This window comes from Wyeomyia smithii, chromosome 3 (assembly GCF_029784165.1).
Source record: "Wyeomyia smithii strain HCP4-BCI-WySm-NY-G18 chromosome 3, ASM2978416v1, whole genome shotgun sequence".
Lineage (NCBI taxonomy): Eukaryota > Metazoa > Arthropoda > Insecta > Diptera > Culicidae > Wyeomyia > Wyeomyia smithii.
Window position 1 is genome coordinate 263404185 of NC_073696.1, and position 18700 is coordinate 263422884.

Below are 18700 nucleotides of genomic sequence, written 5' to 3' on the forward strand. Positions count from 1 at the left end.
CGCTTGGCCGAGAGGTCGGTGCAATCAGCCAAACAGTGAAAAAGTACCCGACGAACATGGACATACATGTCAGGGAGCGGTAGTCCCGTCCACTGGTATCAAAGCTGCAGTCAAGTTGATTTTCTCGGCGAATCGCGACGTGGCGGTGGTGATGGACGACTAGACCTCTCTCACACTGAATGCCAACGACTGGCAAGGCACTTCGTATTTTACTTTCGCCACAAAGGAAGAGAGCTGCGAGTTAAGTTCATTTGACAAACCTAGAAGGTACTGCTGTAGCTGATAATCAGCGAGAAGGAAATGTCGAAGCCGCTCTTCTTTTGCTATTAACAGGCCGTGAACGGGGAAATTCATGAGACGAAGTGCTTGCCGGAAGTTGCGTCGTACATAAAAAAATACCATAAGGGTAAAGACGCGGTGTTCTGACCGGATCTGGCTTCAATCCACTACTCGAAGCGATCGTTGGAGGAGATGGTGTGGCTGAGTATCGATGTGGTACCCAACGTCCGAGAATTTCTAGCCTAACCCGAAGCGTAAGATCTACTCTTAAAGGAGTTGATAAATAAAACGAAGAGAGAACTTAAACATACCTACATGCATGTTTGCGTCCACTATGACGAATTTTCCGGTTAATTGCCGGAAGGCCGCTCGCCAGGGCGTAGAATTTTCTTACAAGTAAGCTAGAAAACCTTTCGTGGGAAATTTATCAAACTCAATTATCTGTCTTAGTTTTTTCCTATCACCATCCATTTTTTAGTGCCAACGTTACGAAGGTACGAAACATGAATTTTATTTTGTGTTGGCAAACAGTGGAACTGAATCGATGGAACTCTCAGCCTTGTTGTGTAGCTAACACGTTGTATCGTGCTGCAGCTTGAGAAAAAGACAAACAAATTCTTCTGTCATATGGAAGTAGCTACCAGGAGGTACTCTCAGCCACGCAGCAATTTTTTACGCTGTTACGTGTTACAGATTGCAGCTGTGTGGCTGAGGGACAGCAACATTCTGTTCGTGCTGACGTGGTAGACATGGGAACGGAATGCTGCTGTAAGACGTTCCAACAATTTGAATAAAGTGTAATATATTTTCTGAAACGAATTCAGAATTTTCAACAGAACACGCAAAACTTTTGTTTGATTCGTATTCGTTTTGTGTTAAATGCTGTTTTTGCATAGTATTATCGAGATGTGGCGAGATAGGGGGAGCTCGCAGTCTCAAGGTTACAGAGTCCAACAAGCGAATTGTCATGAGCTCGATTCTTAAGCAGGTATTAAACAGAGCAAACATTTGCTATTTTTGGTACGGATTTTATTTGCACAAAATAAAATCCGTACCAAAAATAGCAAATATTTGCTTCTTCTAATACCTGCTTAACGTTTTCCAAACATGTGTAATAACTTCGAAAAAAGTGAATAATGTCATCATCAGAAAGGATCGATGAAGCCCTCAACCACGCAACAGTTTATGACGCTGTTGCGTGTTGCATATTGCCCCTGTGTCGCACTCTTAGTCACGCAACGCTGTTTCGTGTTGCACATGTATATTTGACATGATATTTGTTTGAGCCGAAATCACACTCTTGTGTAGCCGAAAGAGTGCATTCCCAGTTAATTCGATATAATATTCAGTCGACCGTGCTAGGGAAATAATAATGAGCCGCATGCATCCACGCAACTTAGCTCTAATTGGTATGGATAATAAAATTAGCTTTAATTGGTTGTGCGCACCTACGAGCAATGAAAACAACCCTTGCGACAAATCATACCCCGTGCCGATGGACTTTGGAAACAAACGTCAACGGGATGGTGAGTGAGTGAGTAGGTAGACAGAGATATGGTATAGATGAGAAATGCTCGGTGAGGGTTAACAGATGTAAACAATAGTAAATCATTAAAATAGGCTAGTTAGAAATAAAATAGTTAACTGGAAAGAGCTAAAACGTGGTGCATTACAGCGAGTGAGTGGATATTTTTATAGATTTTCATAGCTTATGGTGGTCAGGGAGTTCTTTTGAGATTTTTGTAAAAATCCCATCGTTTATTCAAGTAAGTTGGCATTTGTGCGGTGAAAATTGTTAAATCTAATAAACTTTTCTCGGAATACCGTAGGCACCCTAAGCTAACCTAGAGAAGAGTGAAAAATATATATACCGCTCGAAATAAAAAGAAAATTGGAATCCTCATTCGACCTGAAAGAGTAAGGATTAGTAGGGGAAAACCGTAAATGTAAGTAGTAATGTAAAAATCCTGAAAATGCGAAAACAATATTAATAAATATAATTTTAGTTTTAAGCTGCTACAAACAAAAAGTACTGCTTTAAAAATTGGTGATTGAGGCTGGTCTGAACATTGGTTAAAACGCTAATTTTTCAATCTAGACTTTCCTTAAGGACGAAGTTCCGCGTCAAAACAATAAATAAAGAACAAACAGTCGAAAACCGGTTTGGTTGGAGTTATTGTAATTAAAAAATAATAATCTTGAAATCATTTAAATTATTTGAAATGCAAAATTGACGCTTCCATTGATTCTAACGGTTAGTTCATATAGTCTTGTAGCACATACATAAGACATACGTAACACTGGCCTTTTTTTCTGGTACTCGTTGCCCCATAGTACTCCGTTCTTCGTCCTGTCCTACTGCTCGACAAATAATGAACAAAATGAATTTTCTTTTTCTCAGCTTTATCGAGCAGGGGGGATCTATCTATCAAACATCGTGTAACCACATACATAAGACATACGTAACACTCAGGAAGAAATCTTCCGAAAAATTGTCTCGTTCCCACTCGAAAAATGCAGCATTGATTCTGTAAACAACTTGTTGACAGTTTCGTAAGGGATTTTGTTGGGGGCTCGAGTAGAGCCGCGATGAAGAAAATTCATTCCGTTCATTTTCGTCGAGCAGTTCATACTGGTGTTGGTACCGGGTGATGTGGGGCAAAGAGTAACAAAAACGTCATGGATAAGAGTTGATCCGCGATAACGCACACATATATAAAACTTGAGTTCCAAAGAAAATCCCATAAGGAACTGTCAAAAAGTTATTTACAAAATCAGTGCAGCATTTTTTGAGTAGGAACGAGATAGATGCAAGGCTGCGCAGGAACACTGCCATCAAAAACAACTCAAACAGTGATTTTATTCAGAGCGTGGTACCATTCGAGTAGTTCATTTTGTACCAACTTGTTTGGAAGATTTCTTCCTGAGTGTTACGTATGTCTTATGTATGTGCTTGTAGGCTAGCTCTACCCCTCGCATCTTGCCTGCAGCCATAAGAAAATGAAAATGAAGAAGAACAGCAATACGAAAAATAAGAAGACGAAGAAGCAAAGAAGAAGATGATGATGGTGAAGGATAAGAAGAAAAAGAAAAAGAGAAGAACAAGAATATTCAAATGGCCTTTTGCAATCGATGGTTTGATAACCTTAAACTAGCATCCTACTTCGAAATAAACTGGAAGATTTTTCCAGGCTCTAGAAACTTAAAAGAAGAGCAAAAATGAACATAATCGCACTCACACTGCCAAAATTTGTATTTCGTTAGCAGTCCTGCTCACATGGTATGTCTGTAATTTAGATTGTGGGAGAAAAGAAGAGCTTACATGAATTTTTACCCAATTTTTTCCTTAAAACATTTTGTGTTAAACACAGGGTGTCACCGTGAAAGAGATACACACATTTGAATGCCTCTTTTCACATCGGGAGGCCTACCTTGTTATTCAGCTGTGTTTGTTTTGATTGCGATATATGTTTATAGTTCAAGTGTAAGTGATTAAGGCAGTGTTTCACTTTCTTCAGAGGAAAATTGCAGTGGGTTATAGTAGAGAACAAATCAAGACTTTGTATCTTGCTGGAATGGGCAAGAAACAAATCAGAACTCGTGTATAGGATCCATCAAACAATTCGATGAAACTGGCACGGTTGTCCCCAAGCAGAAACTGGGTAAAAAAGACAGGGTGTGCGGACTGCAGCGGTGATCAAAGTGGTTAAACAACGTATCTGGGGAATATGAATAAAATAATCAAAAATGACCTTTGATACGGAGTTTTCACGAAAGAAAAGATTCACTGATTATCTCGCAGAAATATTGCCGACAGGATTGTCAGATATCGATTGTTACTTGATACGCACACTGTACTATAGGATTTCAGGCGGACAAAAATCGAAAAAGTGACTGTCACAAATACAAAAAAATGCTCGCCTGTATCAAAATTTGTCCGCAATACAGTCCTAAATGAGCTTAAGCAACTTGTTTTGATCATAACAAGTAGAAAAAATACCTAGTGTTGAAAAAATGATGAAAATATTTTTGTCCGTTTGTTTGTATGGAAATGGTATGGTCTTATAGTGCACTGCTCACAACATTTTTTTTTGACGTGCGACTACGTCTTTGTTTACTATACTGGGATGCATTCTGTAAAATTGGGAATGAAAAAATGAAAATTGGGAAAAAAATTACCATTTTCCTTTGATTTTTAAATGAAAGATAAAAATCTGATCAAAATGCCTTAAATGACAGTTCTCTCATATAACGTACATGGGCGAAACGTCATCTAAGACCATTCGAGCAGTTTTTTTATTCTTCATTCAAAAGTCGAAAAAAAAAACGATAAACGTTTTTTGAAAATCACGTTTTGCTCAGGAAACGCGGCTTTTTCAAATGATATATAAAAACCGGTATAGCTTTAGGACACAATTGTTGCGTCAGATTCCAAACGTTAATAACAGCATAACCACATGATGGATAACAATAACCAATATGTTGTTGGATAGATAAAATGTATAACAATTTTGTAATATGCTAGTTATCACTATAATTTCATTGCTAAGCGGTAAAATTCAGAAAGTTTCAATGACAAATTTACGCGAATCACGAACCAATTACATGCGAGCATTCCTAGCACAGGCGACGTGAATGGACACCATCCGTTCCCTGTGATATTCTCTGTATCAATATCGACATAAAAATTGACAGAGTCTCCCCGTCCCAATAGGTCAATTTATTTTTGCTTCCATGAGCTTAGACTAATATGATGTCTCGAAGGTAAAAGTTTTCCGAAAAGTTTGAAACAATCCCTATCCTTAAACAATTTTTAAACCTGTTTTCAGAACCTAATAAAACTGATATCTTGAAAGAAAATATGCCGGTAAAAGCAACAGTACCAGTGGAGTAAAGAACCGCAGGTCTCTCGTCGTCTATGATTGCAGCGGTACTCTTCTATTCGTACTGCAGCGGTACTATTCGTATTGCAGTGGTACACTTTTGTTCGTACATTTCTAATGGTGTGCAATCGAGGAAATGATTGCCATAAATTACTCAACAAGAATTGTAAAATTTTGCAACGGATATTTATTTAATTTTATCTTCGATATTCACTAAATTATCGTGACCGGATAGTATCGAAAAAGTAATTTCATAAATATACACATTTATAGAAGAGTAAGATCCTGCGAATGCTGGTGAATTTTTTGTTTATTTACTAAGGCATTCATTCAGAATCTCTTTTTGCATTTGAAAATTGTTAGATGATATATAATTATTCTAAGCTTTACTTTTTCTTTTAGTTGCAAAAAAATGAAAAAAATTGTCAAGCAAGAAACAAAAATGGAATTTTTGATTGCTACGATTTTTTGCTGGAACTTGTTAATAGTTTTGTTTAAAATATCTTCTTATGTTTGCCAATTAAAGAACTTTTGTAAGGGCTTCCATATTGTTTTGAAAGTAAGATCCATATTATAGATTTGATTTATTCAGAGTTAAATAAGACAAAACCATTCATTATGATAACGTAAGTATTATTGGATTTGTTTTTCGAGGATATAGAGTTGATTCTGACTTTGATGCATTACGAGATATTCTTGGTGCTTCTTCAACAAGCACGATATGCTTGTGCCTTGTCAAATACATGTTGATTGCACAAAAAATACTACAGACATAATATCGTCAGATATAAACGATATTCTTTCGAGTGTTGTTGAATATATTTCAAAAATTGATTTCCAGGGGAGGCTGAAAATAAAAATACGTACAGTCACTGAGCAAACACATTGATTCTGTCTGCAGACTCTGTTGTATTGTAACAAAAAATCCCCTAATTACAGTGTTTAGTCCCACGTCACCATCTCATACAACCCTAGGGCTGTATACCTTGTAGTATTTAGATGAAAATTGTTTACGTTTGTGGCCTAGTTGGTGACTAATTTGAAAAAGTAGAATGATCGTGTCGTGCAAGTCTTTATGATATTCCAGACGACAAAAGGTAGAACGGTTCTAGAATGCTTCAGCTGTGATGGTTTGGGGAGTAATATCCAACAGAGAAAGGTAAGCATTAGTTACTACAACAGAACTCAGTGCCAGCGCATAAAGTTCAGAAGTGAAGTTATTCAGAAGTGTAGTAACGAAGACTTACCAAGTTTTATCTGCACCTCTGAATGGCCCGCATTCTTTTCCGATTTGAATTCATTGAACTTTAGACACTTTCAAGAACCGTTTGGTGAAAATCTGGGATGAAATGCCGATCGGAGTCGTGCGAAGGGTTTGCGGGCCGTGATCAAATGCAAAGGCCGAAGATTTGGATTAAATTGATTCAACTGTAACTCTACTATTCTACTATGATAATAAAAAAGAACCAGAGATTCTTCTCTAATAATCTGCTCTACTTTTATGGCATAAATAAAGTGTATCACTTCTACGCCATGTACAGAATAATTTCCCCCGTAGAAATCGTTGGCGAAGCTACCGCGCAGACAGACGTCCAACCTGAGTTCCAAACTTGTGTAAAGTTTTTTGTAGTAGCAATCCGTAACGCGCTACCAGTACCGCCAGCCTCGTACACCAGCGAAAAAAAAAAATTTGTATTGTAGCGATAAGGTCACCAGGCGGCGCTAGTGTACAAGTGATTTATAACGCAATTTACTTTGAAAATTCACACGGAAATTCTGATCAATGTTGTTCTTGCTTGGACGTCTGTCTGTGGCTACCGGTTGATGGGATGCGTTCACAGCTTTCTTATCGTTGAAAGAGATTTTGACTTGAATGTTGCATACAACGTTTTAGCGTGTATAAAATACAGTATGTAAACACGGCTAGAGATATTGACAATTGGCACAATCAATTACATTAATAAAGCATTAGAATTGAAGAACTGAAGGATTCATTTTCCAATACTGTTTAATTTTATGTTGAAAACTAAAAATAAATGGAATAAAATAAAATGCCTGGGTTTGTGGCAGTTCATACTGGTGAGTTTAATTGATTACGGAGTCCGAATTCATTACTTAAATCATTGTTTTCTTCAGGCGCTGGCAATTCCATAGATGAAACATTGTACAAAAATGTTTGTGAAGATGCGTGCGTTCAGGGTGTCAATGTTTTACGAAGCGGTGGAAGTGCATTGGATGCCTGTGAGCTAGCGATTGTAACACTAGAAAATTCCTGCGCCACGAATGCGGGAGTCGGCTCGAACCTAACGTGGAACGGACTGGTGGAGTGTGACGCTTGTATCATGGATGGAAGTACGCTGCAGTTTGGGGCTTGTACAAATGTTTCGGACGTTAAGAATCCTATCAGCTTAGCGAGGCACATATGTGAGAGACAATCCAAACTGCTCAGTTTCGGAAGGATACCGCCGATGGTGCTGGCAGGGAAAGGTGCCTCTGCGTATGCGAAAGAGATTGGTTTGCGTTTGGTTGCAAGGGAACAGATGGTATCGATAAAGGCCGCGAAAAGCTACGATCACTATAGGAAAACTATTACGGACTACGAGGAAACGAACCAAATAAAGCTATCACCTTTGGACACGGTAGGGGCGGTCTGTGTAGATGCGGACGGTTCGATAGTTGCCGGTTGTAGCTCGGGTGGATTGTTGCTGAAAATGAGTGGACGGATAGGACAAGCTGCCACGTACGGTGCCGGCTGCTGGGCCCTGACGGATGAAACGAGCTGCATGTCTGCGGCTACCTGTACCACAGGCAATGGAGAGTTTCTAATGAAGACACTTTTCGCCAAAGAGCTGGTGGAGGATTTGATAAACTGCAACTGCCCGATAACCTCGCAGCATCAGACCTATCAGAAAAAGCTGCTCGATTCACCGTTTCTAGCGAAGCAAAAAGAGATTTACGCCGGCTCGCTGTCGTTGATTTACAACACTGCCAGCAACGATGGGGACCTACTGTGGGCACATACGACTAATTCCATGTGCCTGGGATTCCAGTCGACGCGACATAAAAAACCGAAGGTAATTAATTGGTGTGCTTTTGTTTTCTAAGGTCTGTTAACTAAACTTGTTTTAATGTTTTAGTGCGTCGTATCGAAACTACCCCCGAATATATTCTGTGGAACTAAAACCGTTGTGAGTGGTCATCATTTTAAGCTGAATTACTAGTAGGACAGAATGATAGACGTGAAACGCGTCTCAGAATGTTAAACTGAATGCGTGAGCTAAACGGTAGTCGCTTGTTCCTTTGTCTTTTTCTGGTCGATAAATCTTGTGAGGGTAGCTTTGACGATGGTACAATGTGTTCAGCAATATTTTTCTCCTGAAACTGTTTCTTCATCTATTGTCACTCTGAATTTAGTCTAAAACAGAGTGGTTTGCTTTAAAAATAATGCTTAATACAAAAACATCTGTTCGAGAAAATGCTCGAGACTCAAAGAGGTTGAGGCGTCAAAATTATTATCAAAAAAGGATTACTACAAATCGCGATAAAAAAACCTTCAAACTATCAATTGCGACGGTTAGTTGTCTTTAAAACTAGTAGGTTAGTCCGTGAGCTAGTGTCTAGCTTCTATTGCTCCTCACTTGACATATAGAAATTTAAACTCTCACTGATAAATTTAGTCTACGTTCGAGAAAGTAAACTAAATACTAATTTTAGGAAATATTTTATCTCCAATAGAGCAGTCTTGTAGTCATCTCACTCAATTATCATCCGAATGCATTGTGATTTCAACCGGCTTGTTTAGACTACATCCTTGAAATTTGCATCGAACGTCAAAATTATACGTTAGTGTGTAGTTTCGTATTGATTCCAACGACAGCCGTTTTTATTCTCATATAATAGTTGTTTTGAAAGAAGAGTGCTAACAACTCACAATACATCGATGCCCGAACAGAACGCAAAAAAACGTGCGGCTAAGTGGGTTAATCACTGCACTTGGAGCGAGAATTCCAAATGTAATCAAGAAATCCCAGGGCCGAGGGTACGGGAGATAGTTTGGGGTTTGAACCCCTCTAAAAAAGAAAGAACTACAAAAAACCTACGAATGAAAATCATAAAAATGTATAATTTTTTATCATATTTTTCTATTTCAATGAAATTTTGCACACCGCGGGGGGAAATTTTTTTTCAGATTTAAGTGCAACTTTCTAAAAGCAGCATTTTCTCATAAGCTTAAGTTGAAGCACTGTAGCTTAGGAGTCTTTGGTTGTATAGTAAAACTGTTTGAGAATGAATTTCAGGCAACTACTCAATAATACTTTACAACCAAGAGCTTCGGAATAATGTCAAATTTCAACATCTATGAATTTCAAGAGAAATTTCAATTCTTTTTGAATAGTACAGTCACAAATTCGTTCGCGTAATCTCCTCAATCCAAAATCCTGCGCACGGCTATGACAAATGCATTGCATTGATTCCAAAATTCAAAGTGAGAAACTGCAACCTAAGTGGTTTATGCTTCAGAACTTTCACGCAAACCGGTTAATAGCCGTGACTTGGCTTTTCACGTTCCTTTTCAACGTTTGTTGATTCGGAGAACTGAAAACTTCGTATCACCCTAATATAGGTATAATACCAATACCAATCAAAATGATTAAGCACGCATAGAACCGAGGATAGGGTTTAGTAATGATCAGTCATCCGTAAGCTTAAGCCATGAAAGCATACGGGAGTTTAGTTCTGTTCCTAGGATTTCTGGTCCTGGTGAAGGTTCAGGCCGGTGTGCTGGACAATCGTATTGACCAGTTCGAGCTGGACGAAAGCGCTGGCGAGGAATCTTGCAATTTGCCGGACGATTTGCGACAGGAAATCAAAGGTTATCAGTCGATAGTAAACAAGATTATCGGTCGTATTGTGGATGGTGAGTTTGCGGGGCAAACGTGGAACAGCTTGGCCGAGCTGGTGGACACTTTTGGAGCACGGCTTTCTGGTTCCGAACAGCTCGAGAAAGCGATCGACTATGTGGTGGATCAAATGCAGCACGATCAGCTGGAGAATGTGCACACGGAGAATGCGACGGTCCCGCACTGGGTGCGGGGATATGAAAGTGCTCAGCTGGTAGCTCCCTTCAAGAAAAATTTAGCGCTGCTAGGTCTCGGCACCTCGGTTGGAACTCCCAGGGGTGGAATCATTGCGGATGTGATTGCGGTGGAATCGTTCAAAGAATTCGAAGCGTTAACCGTGGAACAGGTGAAGGGGAAGATTGTCGTATTTGTTCCCCAATGGGAAAGCTACGGTAAGACGGTGGTATACAGAAGCAAGGGAGCATCCGTAGCCTCGAAAAAGGGAGCGGTAGCAACGCTCATCCGATCGGTTACTCCGTTCTCTATTGGATCGCCGCATACGGGTGGTCAGGATTACGATGAAGGCGTTAAAAAAATTCCTTCCGCTTGCATCACCGTTGAAGATGCGGAAATGATTCTGAGAAAGTACAGGCGGGGTGATCGGTTGACTATCCATTTGGAAATGGAAGATAGAAACCTGGAGCCTTTTGTGTCACGCAATACGATTGGCGAGTTGGTAGGGACGACTTACACGAACTCATCGGTGGTGGTTGTGTCTGGTCATTTGGACAGCTGGGATGTTGGTGTAGGAGCAATGGACGACGGGGGCGGAGCGCTCATTTCCTGGAAAGCATTAACTTTTTTGAAAGCAATGGGGCTAAGAGCAAAGCGAACCATTCGTGCAATCTTATGGACGGGTGAGGAGGAAGGGCTGTGGGGTGGCAGGGCTTACAAAGAAGAACATAAGGAGAATGAAAAGAAAGAATTCAATTTCTTTTTTGAATCTGATATTGGTACGTTCGAGCCTAGGGGATTGGATTTCACCGGAAATAAAGATGCAGAATGCATATTTAGGGAAATTGTTAAGTAAGTTAAAAAATCGAATAGGAATTTTTAATATTTTTTTTCGGTTGAAGGCTAATGTCCCCAATAAATGCGACTGATTTCGAGACTCCCTCAGACGGCGGACCGGATATTTCCCACTGGACAACTCGTGGCTTTCCTGGAGCATCGCTGATGAACAAAAATGAGAAATATTTCTGGTCAAACTTTTAGAATAGCTAGCAGGAGTTAAATTTTAATGGAATATGAATTCTGCAGGTTTCATCACTCGGCCGGGGACAGTATGGCAGTGGAGGATCCGAAAACCCTAGACAAGTGTGCAGCACTGTGGGCTGCAGCTGCCTACGTGGTTGCGGATTTGAGTATATCAATGCCGAAGGACGTTGTTGATTAGTGATGCAAATAGATTGCATCGAAAGTATATTTTTTATACAAGAAAAAATCTTCTCAAAAAATAACTGGAACCTACAATTAAAACTATGCTGATATGTTGTTTACCACTTGAAATTGCATAAAATATTTTTTTTAAAGTGTAATATTTATGTAGGAATGAAGACTTTTATAAGGGTAAGATGGGGCAAATTAACCATTGGGTTACCAATCGCATTGACAGCTGATTTTTCATGGTTGACGTTTCAAGTTCAAAGTCAGATTCGATGCAAGCGGTGCTCTAACCACGGTTTGTGGACAATTCCAGAGCTAGATGGGCTACTGCAATTGGGCACATTGACCATTAGGGAACCGTCATCTTCAACATCCCAATTTCTATTTAAAAAAGGCGTCATTGTAGCGAACCGTCTTGGCCGTGTTGGTACTGTTTTTCCACGAATTGAAGAACGAGCTAATGGAACATCTGCTTGAACTTGTCTCATGAAGAGTGGAATTCCAAAACAACATCAAGACATTTGAACAAAATATAAACATTCACATATATTCTGAAAGCTAAAACTAAAAATTAGCAAAAGCGGTAATTCGCGAACTAAAAATTAGCGTCGCGTTAGGAAGTCATTTAGGCTTTGTTTGCTTAAACAGAATGAAGTAGCTGTTTAAGCAAAAAAAAAGCCTGAATCTAAGACAAGACGCGACAGCTGGCTTCTTATTTTTCTTTTCGTAACGGCCGTCATCCCCGTCGAAATTTTTTTGAACGTTCCATACCGTTGATGCCAGACTGAGTATTTTTAACAACTTCTGCAGGTCAATGAAAATAAAACAAAGTAAAATTGCAATATATAGGCGAATAACACTCAATTCTTATTTATTATTCTATGTTCAATAAAGCATTCTTCTATCAAATTTTTTCTTCCTAATTTTCTTGGTACCCAAATTTTTTCTTTCTAAGTTTCTTGGACTTCAACCGAAATAGTAATAAAAGATTAATCAATGCATTTTTAAAGTTATAACAGTGTAATACATTACTCGGTAATATCATGTACCTTGCATACTTTTGCATCATTATTTATGAACAATTATAATAGCTAAATTATGACTCTCCAGCATCACTGCTTTACAGTGAAAAATAACCTCGTTGTATTTTCTACGTGACGATTGCGTTATCGAATTCAGCCAATCAGCAGCCGGTTCAAATTGGTTGAATGTAACGGTGACCAGCTGTCACGTCTTGTCTTAGGCCTGAATGACTCCCAAACTCAAAGTGACAGATTTGCGTCATCTAATCATCCAATGTAGGGGTGGGCGAAACGACTCTTTTGCAAGAGCGGCTCTGAACCGCTCTCTCACCGTTCCGAACCGATTCATATGAACGGCTCATGGTTCACCCAAGTATGATGACAGTTCTACAAGGTATGCTATTCACGTCGATGCATTAGTATTAGTGATCGTTATGAACTTTTTCCAATTTTGTATGAAATTTGAAATGATTTTGCATTTTAAACTAAACTTATAGAACATACTTTCCTAAAAAGTTATAGAAATGATGTTGAAACATGTTTTATTTGTGGGGAATACATAAACATGCTGCGGTTTAGGTTAAATATGCTGTTTTTCATCAATTTGCCGGTAACCTTTTTGCACTTTTCGTTTTTTTCTTGTACTCTAATAGCGCTTCTAAATAGAGTCGCTTATGTTTCATACAGTAACAAAAGTCATGAGCCATGACAATGACTAAGATTATGCTCCAACTATTAGAAATATAGCATTTTTATATATTTTATTTCGACATACTGTCGCAATTTTTCACACTAAATCTAAATTAATATCAATTTCTAGTGTGTTTCAACTGGAGATTCACTCTCCAACTAAAAAATCAGATATAAAACAATATAAAACGAGAAATTTCCAAAAATGTTCTGAATTCCATACAAAACGCGAAATTTTTCATAACGAGATTTGTTTGTGTGCGTGGATAGACAAAAATGTAGCAAACCTTGTAGAACTGTCATCATACTTGGATGGTTCACAATGATTCACGAGCGTTGACAGCTCGTATTGTCTCGGCAAACTTCGGGTTCGCGCGAACCCATCAGTTCTGGTCAGTGTTGCCACATTTTCATCTGTACTGGGAGCTGCAAAAATTTTTCATCTGTACGATTTCCGGGAAAAATCTGTACCACTGGCCCACAGCTTCAACGTGAATTGTTAAGACAAAATTTCAGATACTTTGTTATTTTGTTTTTGCTGTTTTTAGCCGAGTGGTGCCATTCTCGGCAGCAAATTACAGAGCTAAATTCTATGAGCGTGGATTGCAAGATCGCATTCATTGTATCGTTGCAGAGTCGGTCAAAAGGTTTTGTCAAATCTTTTCAAAAAACCGAGAAAATCTGTACATTTCCAGAAAAATCTGCACAGTTGGCAACAGTGGTTCTGGTGCGCTCAAAGAACCGTGGTTCTTTTTCGTGAGCCGTTCGTTCTCTCGCTCTTTTCTAAGAACCGTTCGCCCATCCTTAATCCAATGTCAAGGTCGATAAATTAGATGATTTGATTGATTACCCATCTCCAGCTTCATTTACAATCGAAATGATAAGATAGCCGTTAGCTGCTCTGCTACTCGGTCCGACCGCGGTCACCAATGTAAATCAGTCTACTGGGACCAGTAACATGATAATGAAGACACTTCTCTGGCTGCTGCTGGCTGTCCACTCGACCTTCGCCGGAGTGCTGCGAGATGAACATCGAAAAACTGAATTAGCTTGTCAGCTAGACGAGAACTTACTTCAAGAGATTCGGGGTTACCAATCGGTTGTGGAGCAGATTTTCTACGAGATTGTCAGAGGTCGTTTTTCCGGGCAGACTTGGGAAAGTGTTATGGAACTGACGGACACCTATGGGCCTCGTATGTCCGGAACAGAGCAGTTGGAAAAAGCTATCGATTATTCAATCGAACGTATGCTTCTGGATGGCCTCGAGAACGTTCACACGGAAGAAGCTCCGGTGCCGCATTGGGTCAGAGGCTATGAGAGTGCGGTTCTGATGGAACCCTTTTACAAAAACCTTCCTATGTTAGGGTTCGGATCTTCCATCGGTACACCGAAGGGGGGAATTTTCGCAAACGCCGTTGTTGTGATGTCATTCGAAGAACTAGAATCGTTATCTAACGAAGCTGTCCAAGGGAAGATAGTGGTGTTCGTTCCTAAATGGGTCAGTTACGGTGTAACCAGTCAGTATCGAAGAGAAGGAGCAGCAGCCGCAGCTAAGAAGGGAGCTGTGGCAGCTCTTATTCGTTCGGTAACACCATTTTCGATTGGATCTCCACATACGGGGTCTCAAACTTACGAGGCTGGTATGAAACAGATCCCAATTGCGGCCATCACAGTTGAGGACGCAGAAATGCTTTTGTGAAAATATCGTCGAGGGGAAACGTTGAAGCTGCACATAGTGATGGAGGATTATAATCTTGATCCGTTTGTGTCGCGAAATGTGATAGGTGAGCTTGAGGGAACGGTATATTCCAACATGTCGGTTGTGGTTGTATCCGGTCATTTGGACAGCTGGGATGTCGGGGTAGGAGCGATGGATGATGCTGGTGGAGCCATGATTTCGTGGAAAGCATTGACGTACTTGAAGGCCATGGGTTTGCGACCGAGACGAACGATTCGTGCTATACTCTGGGCCGGCGAAGAGCAAAGAGCGTGGGGTGCAAAGCAGTATTACGAAGATCATAAACGACAACAGGAGGAAGAGTTCAGTTTTTTCTTCGAAGCAGATTCGGGCACATTTGACCCTACAGGATTCGATATTGTTGGTAACGAACAAGCTAGCTGTATTTTTGAGGAGATTGTGAAGTAAGATTTTGTTGTTATTTATTTAAACAACTCGTAAATGCATATTTCATCAAGCACAGGCTGATGGCACCACTGAACATAACCGACTTTCGGACAACAACTGACGCGGGACCAGACATTTCTTACTGGGTTACTGATGGTTTTCCTGCAGCTGCCTTCATTGATGACAATGAAGAATATTTTTGGTAAATATAGAAGATTGCGTTCGTAAAAATGATTCAGCTTGAAACGCTTTTGCAGGTTCCACCACTCGGAAGGTGACAGCATGTTAGTTGAAAATTCGGAAAGTTTAGATAAATGCGCAGCAATATGGGCGGCTGCAGCTTACGTTGTGGCTGATATGACTATCTCAATGCCAAGATCATTGTCTGAAAAATAAATTACATAGATAATCATTATAATAGTACTGCCTTCTCCGGTGCTGATGACTAGAATTTTTTTGAATTCTTGCGGATGGTGTGAGTATGGTTGGTATCAAAAAAGAAGAACATTGAGAAAATGAATTGAAACCGAGTTCAAAATCATTGGCTAATATACAACATGATTCAGTAATAGGTAGGATAGGATAAAAATGTAGCAAAAATGTGAAAATAAAACAAAAATTAAAGTGACCAGACTCCCCGCATTTCGCGGGACAGTTCATCAGAAACATGCCAAGACAAGCAAATATTTACATGGGTACAGCGATTAGTTTTCCAAAAACAACGAAAATAACCACCACAAGTAATCGTGACGTCGTACCGTTCGGAGCGATCTGCTTCCACATATAAAAAAAAAAAAAACAAAAATACGGAGGAGTATACGCCTAAAATAATAATATGGACGATTACCTCGATAGTGTATACTCGATAGAAAAAGCAGTGAAGATGATACAGGTAGTCAAATACGTTCACTCTATGGAAATAAGCAATTTCGTTTCGAAATTAAAAAAAGTACTGCAATACATCGGGGAAAGAGGGTAAGGCCGATAAGAAAGCAATGATCTTGGAAGGGAATGTCGCAGAAGTGCTCGGTATGGCATGGAAAATTCAGATGATGCTTCTACCCTCGACACTACTCTAAAAGAGGAACTACAAGTGACAAGTAGCCCCTACTGATTATGTCTGCTCGACCCGCGCATTTGTTTGCTAACGGGAAAATTATAATGCAGCGAATTTGAAGGAGTAGTTCGGATAGAGATGAGCAGCGGTGCAATAATAGAGGATTGGTACGAGTGGAGTGGTTTGCTAGCAAAAGTAAAACAGGTCCGTGCCCCGAGATGCTTTGAGAGAACATCATGTAACTCGCAGATCATATTTTTGTGGATGCAAGTGAAAACGCGTACGCTTGCGTTGCGTAATTTGTAGTTAAAACCGGAAAAACCCCGTTGAAACCTGTTTCCCTTACGTCCCTACTCACAATTCCATAGGTAGACAGGTTAAATACAATTTTTGCGATCTTCTCAAATTTGCAAATCTTGTGCATTAATTATGTTTGTCTATCTGTCTTCTTAAAATATGATATAAGCACCCTTTTTTTAACGCATAACAAAAAAACAGCACTTTTCGTTCAAAAGTTTTTTTTCGTTGTTCGAATCATCGGAAAAAGTCATGAGAGTTAAGGGTGAACATAAAAATACTTAATCTAAGAGTAAAGAATATTTTGATTGAATTGATTATTTAGGGAACAAACTTGTGACATGGATTTGCATTTTTTTTTCTAAAATTAAAGATAATGTTATTTCACGTTCAGGAAAAATACTGCGAATACTGTATTTCGTTTATCACGGGTTACATAGATTCTGAAAACTTTTCAGAAGTGAATTCACAACTTTTTCAGCATTTTGATTTGCTAGTCTATCGAAGTTGCATCTCTCTGGTCATCTGTCAACATTTTCAACATGATTGCATCCAGCGCTCAAAATGGTCAAGCTGATAAAAAAATGTTATTAGGGACCAACATTTCAGATTTCGAAACTTAAAAAATAACCTGGAAATCAGAAAAATGATCTTAAATTTTTAGTTGTCAAATTAAAAGGTTTTTACTGCACGAACATGTCTTGCAGAAACCGTTCAAAAGGAAACAAATTTATTTTTAGTCTCTTTTAAACTTTTCAAGAAAAAATAGTTTTCTGAAATTTTCCCAAATCCTTTTTATTAGGATTTTTTCTAAAGAATTTTTAGTTTTTAATACTCCATGATAATTAATGTTCAGTTTACGTTATGCAGTTTTAAAAAAATATATTAGTAATAATTAGTAATAGTATATTATAATATATTATAATTATATTATTATATTATTATTATATTATATTATATTATAATTAGTAATAATATATTTTCCAAAAATCAGCTCTTTGAAATGTTTGATTTAGAATATTTTTAATACTCAACTACTACCAACAACTTTGCCGGAAACATCGCACCAATCAAACAAATCGTTCTGGTTTCGGAAAATAAAATCCTTCAGAAATTTAAACTTCTTTCGTGTTCATATAACCAACGTTGTAACATTTGGCAACTTAGAATTCAAAAAATAACCTTTTCAAGATATTCAATCAATTTTTTAACAGAATTACTATCCACAACTTTGCCGGAAATATCCCACCAATCAAGTTAATTATTTTGGCTTTAAAAATATTTCAAGTATTTTTGTTTATCTGTGGCCAGATCAGATTCAGCAACCAACTGTTCAATGCAAAGGACGCTTTCAGGGCTAGCGCTACGATCCTGCAGTTTCTCTCGAGCCGAGACACGAACCTACGACGACTGACTAGTTAGGCCAGCATCGTATCCTAAGATCAGTTACAAAACGAAAAGCATGTAAAAAGTTGTATGCAGAAACAAAAAAAAATAAATAAAATGTTTTCTTGAAAAACCTCGAAAACGATTATGCTGTTTTCTAAGAGCATTTCTGATTGTATTCATATCAATAATAGTTTTTTTACAGTCAAATTGTATAATTTACAGAAAAATACGAATTTAAAATATACACAAATGTTAGTTTTTCGAAAAATTTCAAAATAATGTTTGCTCTATTTTGTGGCAAGTTTCAAATGTTTTTTTAATTAACTGCTCCGCATAGCAAGTTCGTACAATATCGCACGCTTAGCCTTGGGGCTAATAGCGGTCTCGATCAACTAGATTAGTTGAGAGATTTCGTTATCGATATTGTTTTTTTTTGCACATTTTGCATGTGTAGGATAAGTACAACGATACACCGAGCCCCAGTGCTGAGTCGAGAAAATTTCCAGCTCGAAAAGATCCTCGACTCGATCGGGAATCGAACCCGATATCACAACCGTGTGGGAGAGCTAGCCGACCGACATCGCTAATCACAGAGCCACGGGGACCAAGTTCGTCCCAAACCCAAATTTTCACCAGCATTGAGTTTCTAAGCGGAAATGGTAGCTAGTTTC

General features: G+C 38.9%; 2 protein-coding genes and 1 pseudogene across 2 annotated transcripts; all 3 read left to right on the top strand.

Moving 5' to 3' along the window:
• The first annotated feature begins 7086 nt into the window (after positions 1-7086).
• On the top strand, positions 7087-8901 carry LOC129731092 (threonine aspartase 1). Its single transcript, XM_055690849.1, has 3 exons — positions 7087-7241; positions 7299-8236; positions 8300-8901. Exons 1-3 carry the CDS (start codon positions 7214-7216, stop codon positions 8381-8383), a joined length of 1050 nt encoding a protein of 349 aa, XP_055546824.1. The 5' UTR covers positions 7087-7213; the 3' UTR covers positions 8384-8901.
• An 815-nt stretch (positions 8902-9716) lies between these two features.
• On the top strand, positions 9717-11601 carry LOC129731088 (carboxypeptidase Q-like). Its single transcript, XM_055690843.1, has 3 exons — positions 9717-11089; positions 11140-11265; positions 11324-11601. Exons 1-3 carry the CDS (start codon positions 9876-9878, stop codon positions 11457-11459), a joined length of 1476 nt encoding a protein of 491 aa, XP_055546818.1. The 5' UTR covers positions 9717-9875; the 3' UTR covers positions 11460-11601.
• Positions 11602-13901: 2300 nt separating this feature from the next.
• On the top strand, positions 13902-17482 carry LOC129731089 (carboxypeptidase Q-like; annotated as a pseudogene).
• Positions 17483-18700: the final 1218 nt, after the last annotated feature.